The sequence below is a fragment of the Tribolium castaneum genome, chromosome 5 (genome assembly GCF_031307605.1).
Source record: "Tribolium castaneum strain GA2 chromosome 5, icTriCast1.1, whole genome shotgun sequence".
NCBI lineage: Eukaryota > Metazoa > Arthropoda > Insecta > Coleoptera > Tenebrionidae > Tribolium > Tribolium castaneum.
The window spans coordinates 9823832-9837912 of record NC_087398.1 but is presented as its reverse complement, the minus strand read 5'-3'; the positions used below and the strand labels follow the sequence as shown (position 1 = coordinate 9837912).

The following is a 14081-nucleotide window of genomic DNA, read 5'->3' as shown; positions in this document are numbered from 1 at the left end:
CACATATTATAACGTAGTATCTAATAATAAGAATAATAATTATATAGGTATCATTTTGTAATGTATTTTTTAATATGTAATTTGTTTATTTAATTTAATTTTTAATTAATTTTAATATAATAATAATAATATTATTTGTTTCAAAACTATAAAAACGCCAACGTCGCATTTTTCTAAATTAGCTGTTATAAATTATTCATGCACTTCAAAAAAATAATAGCTAATGTAGGTAATTTATACTTTCATTGAGAGATCTAACCATCAATAACTATTTTACAATTTTACAAACCATATTTAAAAAAAATAATTTGGTGAAATGTGGCGTATTTATAGTTTTGAAACAGCTAATAGGTAAATTTAATGATTGCTGCATAGCTTACAACAAAAGTTATGTCGTTTCGTGTTCATATTTACTATTAAAGTTTCACGACGAATTGTTTCTTTATGTGTATACAATCTTGATTGATATATCTTCATTTTTATCCGATATTGCCCAAAGAGAAAAAACCTAATTATGAGTAAAAAAAACATTTCAGAGCTTTATACCTACGAAGAAAAAAGTTGTCGGATAGTTTCCTGCTTAGTTTTCAGCTTTTTTATGTTTTCATCAGCTCAAGTCGGATTTATATAGAGTGTTTAAAAATTGGCATACCAACTCAATGGTATATTACGTTGAAAAGCATGTATAGATAAATTATACAGACTGAACCAAAAGAAACGCACAAAATTCATTTATAAACATTTTCTAAAAACATTTTGACCTCTTAGTAAAATTTATGATGTCATTCTTTTTTGTTTTGTGACGGCGTTTTTATTTATTTTAATGGCAACCACTGTTTTAAATTGCACACATCTTTATCTTTCTGGTATTTAAAAATAAAAAATAAAAATAAAAATAATAATAATGCTGATAATTATACATAATGGGCTTTATCTCTTTGTTATTGACTTATTTTATAATCGGCCAATGTTTATTATAGTTTTTTGTATAATTAACATAAGAACATGGTATAACAAATAAATACAAAAATGTTAACAAAAAGTAATCACCCTTTATAACATAAAGCAAGATGGAAACGATAAAGCTCTTTGAGGAATACTCTCAATAACTTTAATATTTTTTATTTTATTTACTTCTTTTAAATTTTTTTTGCTTTGTTTTTTGCTTTTTTCATACTTACCAGAAAAAAATGTGTACTATCTAAAACACTAACAAAAATGTAAATTATTATTTAAAAAAATTAAAAATGAAGTCATTATTCAAATATGAACGACCTCAGAGATGTCATTATGGTATCAAAATAAAACATTAAAAAAAAATGAAAAAATTAAAAAAGACTCTTTTTAAAAAGAACTTTTAAAGAACATAAGTTTTGACCTTTATTTTTGATTCAATCTGTACTTTAAAAATCTTATAGAATTAAAAACCCATTTGTTCATTTCTTCAGTTCACATTATTTTTTAATATTTGTAGACAAGTATTTTAGACTAAATAATCGTTTCATAATACCTAATATACCTAATGATAAATAATTGGTTTTTTAATTTAAGTACTGTCGTTTTCTAGTAATAAGATAAGAAAATTTTAACATTTAAAAATTATGAAATTTATAAAAAACAAATTTGTAAATCTGTCAATGACAACACTGTTCTGTAAATGGGTTAAAGTAGCTTTAAAATGCAATCACGGACTAGGTACAAGAAATATCGAATTTTGAAAAATGAGAAAAATTATAAAAAAATTACAGGAAAAATTAATTGCGGTGTATTTCCGATATTTTCTTAAATGCATGCAGCAATGCAATCAAAAGTATTGATTAATATACTTACCAATTGAAACTGCTTTTGATTTTTAAATAAGTAATTGAATAAAAATTATTTTTTTAATAAATCGTGATAATTTATAATGAAATTTTAGCAAAACTGTCAAGATAATGCAATCGTGTATTAATTTTGTAATTTTCTATCAATTACAAATCTGGACAGTTGTAATAATTAGCAAATGACCCATAAGTAATTGATTCATCTTGTTATAACAAAAAAAAAGAAGACAGATATAATAATAATATTTTTATTGGAAGGAAGATTTCGTTGCCGATTAGTGTTATTACCGATAGATATGGTTTTATTACAGTCTATGCACACACATACCTTCCCACAACAAATAGCTTTTTAACGCGGTTATCGGCATTTTTATGAAAGCTAACAATAGAAATTAGTGTAGCGATTTTAAAACATCATCAGACGTACTAAAGATTAACTTTAATGGCTTCTCACTTAGTTTGGTAATAATGTTAAAGGCGCTTTAAAGGATGATTTATTTCCACTGACAAAACGCTTTGTTTCGCAACGAGAATTTGAAATGACTCGAAGATTGCGTATTGTTTTATTATTTTTGTAATTTTTATGAAATATGGAGGCACTTAATTTTTGTGATTTATTTGTCCTATTGTTATAACGTGTCTTCATCTCGGCCAAGTGTTTATTTGGGCCATCGGATGCACTTAACCGCGTTGAGAGTTTGAATCGCTTACACGTATATCTACTTAAACGAGTAGCTGGAAATGGTAAGGAAAACACGCCATCTGCATCGGATTTGTTTTGGCCATTATTTGTGTGTGTGTGACGTTGAGTGAGAAAATTCCAGATACATTATTAGCCGGAAGGTGCGTTGCGTTGTTTTTTTATTGGAGGATTCGAATGGAAAAGGAGCATAATATGTGGTGGATCTAATCGAGATGTCCGCCTCTATTCAATCATTTAATGTTGAAGCAGCTTCTCACAAGCAATTATAAATGGATTTATTAACAATATGCACTCCTAGTGAGAGCTGAAAGAAGCATTAATATATCATCAACAGTTTTACAATTATAAAGTTGCGCGTCATGCGGTGACTCGCTCGAAATCTCTACTTCACTTACCGGACGGAATTCGACGAAACAAATGTCGGAAAATTATATGGAAACGTAACAACCTATCCACAATTTATTATATTATTAATAAAATCGCCGGAGTGGACTTTTGCGAATTAAAACGGATGAATGCGATGGGAACTTGCAACGTGACTCATCAGGAGCTTTGATTCTTTGTCATCGTTCCTAGGCTTTCCATTAATCATCAAACGGATTGAAACGGTTAAGTTGGTTCTATTAGTGATTAAGCTGTTGTTTTGGATAATGTCAGGTCGCAAGCGCCACGGGTGAGCGATACGAATCACATTTATCCAGTTGACAAATGCTCTTGAAAGTTTTTAACACGATGTTTCTATTTCTATAAACCAAATGTCGTAAAGCTCACGCTCCGAGTTTGACAGTATGATTGATCGTCGTTATTTATGCCTCAAGATGTCACCCATTCATGTGTCATGTGGTTTCGAGTAATTTCTCGGAATAGGTGTAGTAAATCCATTCATTCATGCCCCGACTACCGCTTTTTGGCCAAATTCATCAGTCATCACTCAGTGATAATCAATCCCAGCCCAGATTTCGGTGGATTTATATAATAGCGCATCCGAGAGTCTTTTAGATGTTATCGTTAGCCCATAATTGATACCAACTATATTTATCCTGTCTATTAGTGAGGTGTGTTAATTTAGTAATGGCAACGTGTTTTGTTGTTCGCTTCTATCTCACGTATAGATCTGCTGGGAACCATAATTGGTACACATTTTGTCTTGGAGATGCATTTAAAATTCCTCCTTGATTGACAATTCTCACGCTGCTTATACGCTGCCATTCTTGCCAATAATTCAGATTAAGTTTTATGCCGGAGTTTGCATTTAAATATTTGTCCATTAATTCACTACAGGATGTTTGTATCTGGGAGCGCATTAACGAAATACGGAAATAATAAGTTATTCCGCGCAAATGTTGTAAATACCTACTAGTGCAATTTCTGCATTAATTTCAGTATTAACTTGACCCATTAAAGAAAATTATAGTGTGTTGTAATTTATACGGACATTAATGCTCGAGCTACGTAAGTGCCTACTTCAGTAGTTATTTATAAAATAATTACTTTCACATTAGACATCCGTCGTTATTCCGCAAGATTTGTCCGCTTTTTTCCCCGCTTGATGGTCGATAATCAACCGAAAAAATTAATACAAATCTTTAATTATTTTTCATCCAACCGCTAATTAGGTGAACCAAGCACCTTGACGCAACGGTATTTCTTCCCAAAAATTACACAGTAATCTTCCGAAGCAGCGGCGGAAAAACATCATTTAAAAGACTTGGTTTGGAACTTATTTGGAAAAACTATATTCTTGAATGAATAGTAAGAATTTGAGAGACAATTCGTAAAAAATAATTTCTTGAGTAGAGGATGTAGCGAAGGAATTCCATCTCATCGTTGGGTTTTGTTGTTCAGCTCGTATTCTGGTGATTGTTGGCCGGCGCATTTTTCTTAGCAATGGCGGGTACCGCGTCCGAGAGGTTTGTCTTGAGGCGTGTCCTAGCGCTGCTATTGGCTTCCGAGGCCGAGCTGGGAGGAGTGCATTTCCACGTGTCCAGGACCACACGTGCACCACAGTGCAAAGCTCAGTGCCACAAAGAACTCTGCTGTGGGTGGTCGGAACAAAAATTGACTCCTCCTAAGGTAACAACTCGTACTTGGTCGGTTATGTTCGGACACAATAACCACCCCTACTCTACCCTCTCGAGCTGAGTAAATAGTCAGATACAGGTGATATTGTTTATTTTTTGCGTTCGTGTGTGCGGGTGGACACTATGAAGGTGACAGTGATATTCGTGATGAATCTCTTTGTGCTCACCGCTCTCGGGGATGTTACCAACGCCAGAAGCAAGAACCGCGGCAAGGGCTCCATGTGGTGGTACGTTCGTTTTTTTGAATGAATTTGCTGCTTGTTTTATGAAACGATTAATGAGAGAGCTTTTGCTGAATTTTAATTGGGTTGGGTTGGTTGTACTGACGAATGAGAGGATCGTTCATCACTTTGCTTGGTAGCTGACAACTTTTGATGGATATGCGCCGCGACAACCTTTACATGGGCACCAAGTGAGTTCTGTAAATCTTCACTGTCAGTCCATGAAGATGTGGCCGGACTATTAACGACTCATTTTGTGAAAATTGGGCTGCACACGCGGCTACCTCCGATTTCTTTCACCCACATTCAATTTTCTTTGCCCAAAACGCATCTATTTTGTTCAAATCGTCCTACATCCTTGTTTACTAATTTTAAATTGCAGGAATATGTGTAACTGTTATTTACTTAAAAAATGACAAAATGTGGCCGAAATGTATTAAAAACACGTTACGTAACCGAAAATAAAGTTAAACGTTTTTGCGGTAATGTACGCGTAAAGTGCAATCGATGCGACGGGTTGCTCGCCTGCGCGCACGTTGCAGTCTCCGCGAGTAACACGCCGAAATCGCATTATTTGAAAACTCAGAGTCGCCAATTATGCGTGCAATCATTTTGTTGTCGTAACTGTTCGAAATGCTGACATTTTAACCATAGTGCTGTTGTTTATATTCAAATTAATAGCATTGTGTTGGAAATGTCGTCTTTTCGAACAAACTAGCACCGATTAAGTTAGTTCGGACACTTGAGATTTCGGTTAGTGATTTGTCTCATAGCGACTTGTAATATCTCAGCTGTCTGTAGAGCCGATATGCTGCGGAAAAAGGGTTGATCGAGATTTAGGGATGACAAGAACATTAGTTTCAACCAAGCGTATGATCGCGGTTCAATGCAAGACGCACTGCAGCGTAATTGTTGATGGTCTCGGCGTAGGGTTGGTTTTTTTTGGTTGTTTTGAAAAATGTTAATTGACCAGTTCGCAGCTTTATAGGCTTATAAATTTTGGGAAAGAGATATGAACTTTTATGGTTCGGAATGTGAAGATTTAACACTATCTAAATCTTAATTGCGAAACGCACAATTCGAAAAATGATGTAACGGGTGAAATAAGAACGGAGCGTGAGAACGGCGATCATCCACTGTTATCTATTCTTGTTGTCTCGGCCATACGTTAACCCCTTATCTTGAGATTCTTTCGCCGAAGGTATGTCACCAGGACCGACAAAAAAACACGCCACTGCTGGACTAATATAAAGATTCTTCTGGTTACGTTCAGGCTGCTGTTAAATCGTGCAAGGAATCGGAATCGCTCTCGAATATTTCTCAAATTCTTATAATGAGGAGCATCGGTTAGTTTTTGCCTACATCACACAACTCAAATTCTGTCCTGACAAATATTTGGTCAACTGATGAGCGAGAGTTGTCGCCAAATAAGAGCTTTGTTTGTTAGCTCACAAACTCGCTTACAATTTTTAAGAAAAAAATGACCACAACTTAAGTGATTATTAGTTAAAAAACTTGATTTTATAGAGCTGTAAAGTGGCCGGCTATTTTATTATTTATTCGCCCGTATGCGCGGCCTATACCTATTTACACAATTTTCCGCTCAAAATATTCAACATAAATTTCGCCCCTTAATACAAATTGTTTTTCGAGTAGTGCAATAAGTATATGGTGTTAGTATGCTAGATGTAATTTACAGCCGCATTAAACTTAATGACCGTTTAAGTACGAACTAAGTTTATATCTTGAAATATGGCATCCACGCTCGTATTAATTACTTTATTTTAATGCTACCGCACCGTAGCGGCCTTGGGTTTAAATTTTGCGAAAAAATTGTTTTCAGGGGCATTGCAAAAGCCGGCGAGCCGAACAATCTATCGCCAATATCACCCGGAGGTGTCTACATGGACCTTTCGTCGGCCCATGGCACCCTGCGACGGAAGCAGCGTCGCCTGGCTCGGGAAAATCCCGGCTTGTTGGTGGCTCTACATAAAGGTGCCAATAATGCGATTCACGAGTGCCAGCATCAGTTTCGCAATCAGCGCTGGAACTGTTCGACGAGAGCCTTCCCTCGAGGAAAGAACTTGTTCGGAAAAATAGTCGATAAAGGTTGGTAAATTATTTTGAAAGTGTACAAAGACTTTTATGGAGTGCACCACAATCACGTTTAAGTGGTTTATTGCGTTGTGGATTGACAGCTTACAGCGTACGCAGATCTTTGATTGATAAAACGTCTTAACCCACTTTCTTCGAGATTTATGTTTTTATGGCTTTCACTCCACCGTTCGAATTTAAGCTCGTTTTGTTTTCATCAAACCGAAATGCGCGGTAATTAACAAAAACGGTAATTATTTAGAAGGGAAACAGGAGTAAAATGTTTCCGCAGGTGGTGCGACTTTTACACTTCTATCCTGTTTGTAAATGGAAAATCAAATTAGGGATTTCTTTTATATCCGATGCGTGAACGCATTATGTGGTGGCAGCTGAGATCAGTTGTAATTTCAAGCGATAAATCATTATTTGTCCACCTGAAAGCAGTGTTCAGAGGTGTTGTGGGTTAAAAAGGCAAAATTGCGCTATGGTTTAATTTAGCTTGATGTTTTTATTAGCAACTTTTGTGAAAAACGAACCTTCTCATCCATCATTATAGATTTATGGACGGTAGCACTGCTCGTGAAGAATACAAATAGGTACGTCACGGTTGTTTCACGAAAACTTTCAGCAATTTGGCTGCAGCAGCGACTAGAAATCAATAATGCATCGCATAGTTTTATTAAATGCTAGGACCAGACGCACTAAATCATGAATGTCTGTGTGAGAAATGAAAATTTACCTGCCACTTGGTTCGAGTACAATACCGGACACCTGTAGCGCTCTGGCACACGCGATCTTTATATTTTATGCCAACGTATAGTGTCAATGTTGGTCGTAGATGGTCTATTATCGATTGATCCGATGTAAAAATTAAACAATAGCACCGATATTGAAATAAAGACACGCTGGAGATCGCCTTGAGTCACGCAATGTCGAATATGACAACCTACATGTTTATGGCCGTGTTAAAGAAAGGAATCTGTTGTCACGCGTCGTGAAATGCCAGCTATTGATCGTACATCGATTTTTTCTTCGGATACTTATCGAACCGGATAAATCATAATCGCAAAAGATGTGATTCTAACCGCGCCAGACACAATAAGCAAATGATTTTATTAAACCTCTCAATCTCAGTGTAACAGTAGATATTAATAGAATAATAATCAATAATAATTTATTGTGATGGATGATAATTATACTACACGTAGGTGCAGTATCATGTCGATAATAGATACGCTGTTCACATCTTGTGCTTTAATTGTGGGAAATCGAATGCAAGCGGGCACAAGTATTTGAGTGGACTTCGGCTACACGTTATTCTAATTTGGTTAATGTCCTATTAATACACAGCTTGAAAACATCAATTTGTCAGGTATTTAATTAAAATAATTTGAAAGACAGCACAAAATTGGACCAATTTAGATACAAAGTCAGGTATGAAGCGGTCGCGACCGAAAAAGTGGTATTTCGGGTAGTTCTTTATCGATCGATCTACAAAACTCGACCTGCTATTTGTTATTTTATCCGATAAACTCTCTCTATTAGTCTCAATTAATCGGTAATTTGAGTAGGTATCCGATCAGTGATCATCGGTTTTCTAGATGGTCGTTCCGAACCGGATTATACCTACGTAATTCTAATTAACGTAAATTAATAACGCAAGTGACGCGGTCGTTTGCATCCACGTATAATATTCACTATGGTCCAGAAATAATTAAAAGGTTTCTAAATCCGGTCGGGGATATTTAAAGAACGTACATAAATCCATGATTTACCGAGTGCGATACGCACGATACAAAAATCTATTCCCCTAATTGAATTGGGAAATTAAGACAAGACTTGGAAAGGGGGGAAACCGTCTCCACTATTTTAAGTTGACAACTTCGATTATTGACAATAAACATTTAAACCATCTGCCGATAGGCAAACATGTGTTCCCTAAATAAAGCGAGGTATGTGTGTCTATAATCCAGGTATTGTACACGTTTGTTGTCTCCTGTGGATTTGCTCTTGTCATGCAAATTTTAAACGTTTGACAAAACTGACGAAACCGTGCGTACTTTTCGCCGTTTTCCCCACACTGTCGTGAATTTTATCGAGGAGAGAGATTTATGCCGTAGAAATGGATTGTTTATTGCCAATGCCTACGTGTCTTGTATTTGCCAAGATTCAAATAATAAACATAGACTGGGTTAAGTACGTTTTATAAAAATAAATCTGGGAGTGCAATGTTTATTATTAACCTGAATTCGGGGGTTCGGCAAAATGGTCGAATTGTTTGCCTTTTTTAATAATATTGGGCGATGGGTTTACAAACCACTAAAATATTTTAATTTTAAGACATGTTAATTAACTGTTTTATGGACATTTGAGTCGCCGCACATTCACACTCACAAAAAGCGCCTCTTTTGTGTTTTTGTTGTAAACCACAAATAAGGATCCCGTCAATAAAATCCGAGCCTCCACCCATCACGCTGTGAATAAGAAAGGAATTTTCTAATATCCCAGATGGTGAATTTTGATATTATTCGGTTTGCACCGGAAAAGGGCTTGTATAGGTAGCAATTTCCCTCTAGGGAGTCATCCTTTAACTTCCTCGGTTCTTTTAAGACAATCCCTATGATTAAAGCCTCGCTGTCAATCTGTATGTTTTGATCTTTTTGATGTAGTGCCCTCAACATCCATTAGCCGGGTCGAATGACATTTTTACGACGTATTAAAATTTGTCAAAGGGTTGCACATAAAGGACTCGCATGTCCAGATGTTTGCTAATCGAGCCCTCACGTCGTTTGTTCGTGCTTTTGTCGCGATGGACATCAAAAAATTCAATAACAGCCATTCGGAGCCTCTCCTCTCGCTGCTTATTAAAATTAATTATCTCTCTTGCAGGATGCAGGGAAACTGCCTTCATTTATGCGATAACGAGTGCTGCGGTGACCCACGCGATCGCCAGAGCTTGCAGCGAAGGTTCGATAGATACGTGCAACTGCGAAACGCACTACAAAGGAAGGCCGCATGTTTCTGGGAACGGCGGCGGGGCCGCCGTTGCCGGCGTCAGAGATTTCGAATGGGGCGGCTGTTCGGATAATATTGGGTTCGGATTCACGGTCAGTCGGGAGTTTGTCGACGCCGGCGAAAGGGGCAAAACCATTCGAGAAAAGATGAATTTGCACAACAACGAGGCCGGAAGATGGGTAAGAGTTGAGCTGTTTTTCGGGACATTGGCGAACACTCGCTGCGCTGTCGCAAGCGGTCGCAATCGAGCGAAATTAATTCATGACGCGTCGGTATGGATCCCAAGAAAGCGAAAAAACTGGATTCGATTTAGTCGGTTTGCAATTTCCTTAGATACACGTATCAGCCAACAGCTTAGAACACATGTTCCGACGGCAGCATTATTCGTGTAACACAGTGTCTCACACCGGGACGTCCCTTGTACATGTAAGGACAACTGTGACCCGTAGGGTGCCATATTACATCGCATCGCTTGCTTTTTCACGTCGTACGTACGACGAATTTTGATCCTTTTCCACAATTTCGCTCCCAACAAATTGGCGCTGTTCTCTTGATTGATTTTCCACATCACTTCCAATTTGTAGATGATTTTACAAAAACAGTAAAAACGAAACGAGTTGTCGTTGAAAATAAATATTATTTATGTACGATTAAAACATTCTAATGATGACTGGTGTGAGAAAAAGGTTTGATTTATGCAGAAAGTGGTCATTACTACCGGGTGGTCGTATCGAGTTTTATTAAAATGCATATTAACTTGTTACTGGCCGCGAAGACCGCCCATTACTAATAAAGTGACATTCGCTCAAGGCGTTAGGCCGCGGATGAGCGGTTTATTAAGTTGCAGACAATACGCATCTTTTTCTATTCTCATCTATCGAATCGTCAAATTGTGTGCCATATTTCCAGTTTGATTTTCTCACAGCGACAAGCTTTCGGCCGCGAGCCAAACGTAAATTAGCGCAATTACTTTCGTATAAACCACTTTAGCGAGAAATAGTCGGGCGCGAAAAGATTTACGTCGCAGTGGAAAATTTATTAGTCGCGGAGAAAAATGGAAATAATGGTCGTTTCTAGAGATGGACTGCGGGAATTATAATAAGAGAGCAAACTGGTTGTTTGTACTGTTTGCTGCCTATTCAAATTAATGTCGCATTTTACATATTCATTGAGACCGATATTTTCCACTATTTAGTCTAGCGCTCGTAAACGTCTTTTTAACAAATTGCGATGCCGACGTCATTTTTCAGGGTGACAGTCTAACTATCGCGTTCTTCTGTTTATGTTTCTCGACGTGATTGCACGAATTCTGGCTAAAGATATGTGCCTTTGAAGTCGATAACACTAATGAGAGCCAATGCTGCCGCTATTTATCGTCTTCAATTAATTTCAACGATAGGAAAAAGCACTACAACCAATTTAATATCGTCAAATGCACCAACCGATGCTTTCTTTAGTAATAAACGACCTCCAATTCAATTTCAAGCGTTTTTTCAAAGTTTAGTGCGTAGTACCCGAATTCGCCTTTCAATTAATCAGGTAAAAATTTATTTGTCCATACATACGTACATTTATTGCGTACGTGTAGTTAAAACTGTTTATTTTATTACAGCACGTAAAGGATCAGATGCGTCAAGAATGTAAATGCCACGGAATGTCCGGTTCTTGCACTATTAAGACTTGTTGGATGCGACTTCCTCCGTTTCGAGTGATCGGCGACCTCCTCAAAGACCGCTTCGACGGCGCTTCTCATGTCGCCGCCTCCGGCCACCACCGAAACAACAACAACGCGCACCAGAACCGTCCACCGAAGAACCCCAAGCTGAACGCGATCTCCAGTAACAGCATCCACAGTAAGAGGGAGAATCGCCGCAAGCACAAGTACGGCTTCCAGTTGAAACCGTTCAACCCCGAGCACAAACCCCCCGGAACCAAGGATCTGGTCTACTACGAGATGTCGCCCGGCTTCTGCGAGAAGAACCCGAAGCTGGGGATTCAAGGGACGCATGGGCGGCTGTGCAACGACACCTCGATGGGTGTCGATGGGTGCGATATCATGTGCTGCGGACGGGGGTATCGTACCCAGGAAGTCGTCGTATTCGAGAGATGCAACTGTACGTTTCATTGGTGCTGTGAAGTGAAGTGCGATGTGTGTCGAACGAAAAGAACCATACATACTTGCGTTTAAAGCATGCTCGTACTTAGATATTTGCCAATTTTACGCTTTATTCACTTGGAACTAAAGTTTTATTTATTTTTACGTATTCGTATTCTCCAGTATTACTTAAAATTGATAGGGATTTGAAATTGATTTGATGTGAATAAAGCTAGGGGAGCCCGGTGGGAGTTAACACGGCGACAGTATTAACTCATTACAGGCCGAACGCTTATTATCAGTATTAGAAATTATTATTGACATTATCAATGTAAAAGACTGATTTGAAATTTGTTTTGAGTCATATTTGTACATATTGCGCTAAGTTATATTCTACGCTACAAGCATTAGTTTTACGTGGCGGGCTGGCCACGCCATTTTTTATTTTTTCTGTATTAGGTAGGTACGTACATATTTATTTATGGAATGTAAATACAAAAAATCAGCATGTAGTGTATCTCAAATTGTGTGAATATGTGACCACTTTAGGACTTATACAGATCGTTCTATAATCGCATTAATTTATTGACCATTAACTGTTGTACATTAGCATTTGTAAATATTCATGTAGCTTATTTATGTAGATAATAATTAGCGAGTATTTTTCTAATTACTTTATTTATAATTAAACGTACTTGTAAATCTCTCGATTGCTATAAAATCATTAATAAACAATTATATGTAATTTGTTGTCAGTTTTTCTGTTCTTTTAATTCAATCCGATTTTTGAAGCGTATGAATAAATTGAAATTATTTACGCTTTCTGAACTCGATAGTAGAACAAGGGAGGGTTAGACGTAGCAGCAGTTTCCAATCGACAATTCCGGAAATTTTATAATACCCCAGTTATTTCATCACAAAGGGGCACAGATGTTGGAGAGATGGGGTGACCGCCGCTATTAGAGTTAGTTTAATTAAATTTATCGAAAAATATAAATCGCACTTGTCATGAGACATACAAAAATGAAATAATATTTTAATAAAAACAATAAAAAAGACGAAAATTAGTAAAACAAATACGTACAGTTTTTGCTGTTTTAATTTTACCGGTTGGGCAGTCAAACGAGAACATATTACAGGAACATATAGATTTGATTGACAGCTGAGCTTGATACGTGAGGTTGGCCTTATTGAGTAAAACAGGTTCATCATTTCTGAGCCTGCATACATGCATTTCAATAAAATACGACCGAAATATTCATTAATGGTAATAGTATTGACGTTCACCAACGCCATGGGAAATACACAACTGCCCGCATCTATTTACATGTACTTTTCTCCGGACTCAGACAAAAAAATTGCACGCGAAACGAACCTCCGGTTATTAAAAACTATTTATACCTATCCGAAGTGAAGCGTCAATACCTATATAGTTGGGTTAAATTTACAGGTAAAATGGGAGGTGTATTCAACATTAAAATAATTTATAACCCGGAAAATGCAGCGTCGAAGAAACCTAAATAATTCACAGGTATAAATTTAAACGGGAATGTCACTGCGAGAACCATGACATTAAAAAAATATCACTAATGAGCCAAGTCTGGCAACTAACTGGTTCATAAATTACAAATTACAATGACCCATATAACTTCTGACGCTGACTTAAAACTGTTTAACTAAAATCAATTACACAGTTTTGTTTTATTACGCATCTGCATATTTGTGCCGCGGCGACATAACTTTTGGTTTTTTAATTGACACCAACATTGATGTCTAATTTTTGGAAAAAATCAAGATTCTAAGTCTTGCGCATGGTATATTGCTACCGTGCATAAGAATTTCACATAAAACTTTATAGACACCCATCTTATTTGACCATGAGCGTGGGAACGCTCAATATTGTCACAAATATTCTTGACGTTCAGAAACCATCGGATTCCATCTACGCGTCCGTCATTAACTCGGATTTGTTCGGCCGCCTCCAAGCCAGGAAGACCCAGACTGGCCGCTTTTAGCTGCCACAAAAAGTGCATTTTGTAGTAAAGATAA

At 37.0% G+C, this 14081-nt stretch overlaps 1 protein-coding gene and 1 non-coding gene across 3 annotated transcripts; both read left to right on the top strand.

Annotated features, from left to right (window-relative positions):
* The first annotated feature begins 4496 nt into the window (after positions 1-4496).
* wg (wingless) lies at positions 4497-12762 on the top strand. Of its 2 annotated transcripts, none has more exons than XM_008194940.3 (4): positions 4497-4834; positions 6672-6937; positions 9812-10116; positions 11550-12762. In XM_008194940.3, the coding sequence occupies exons 1-4, from the start codon at positions 4731-4733 to the stop codon at positions 12123-12125; spliced, it is 1251 nt and encodes a 416-aa protein (XP_008193162.1). In that variant the 5' UTR covers positions 4497-4730; the 3' UTR covers positions 12126-12762. The 2 variants fall into 2 exon arrangements, with proteins under 2 accessions (XP_008193162.1, NP_001107822.1); NM_001114350.1 differs by having other exon boundaries at positions 4731-4834; positions 6633-6937; positions 11550-12125.
* Positions 5449-5545, top strand: Mir3849 (microRNA mir-3849). Its single transcript, NR_038683.1, has one exon. It is a non-coding gene; the product is annotated as a microRNA mir-3849 (primary transcript).
* Positions 12763-14081: the final 1319 nt, after the last annotated feature.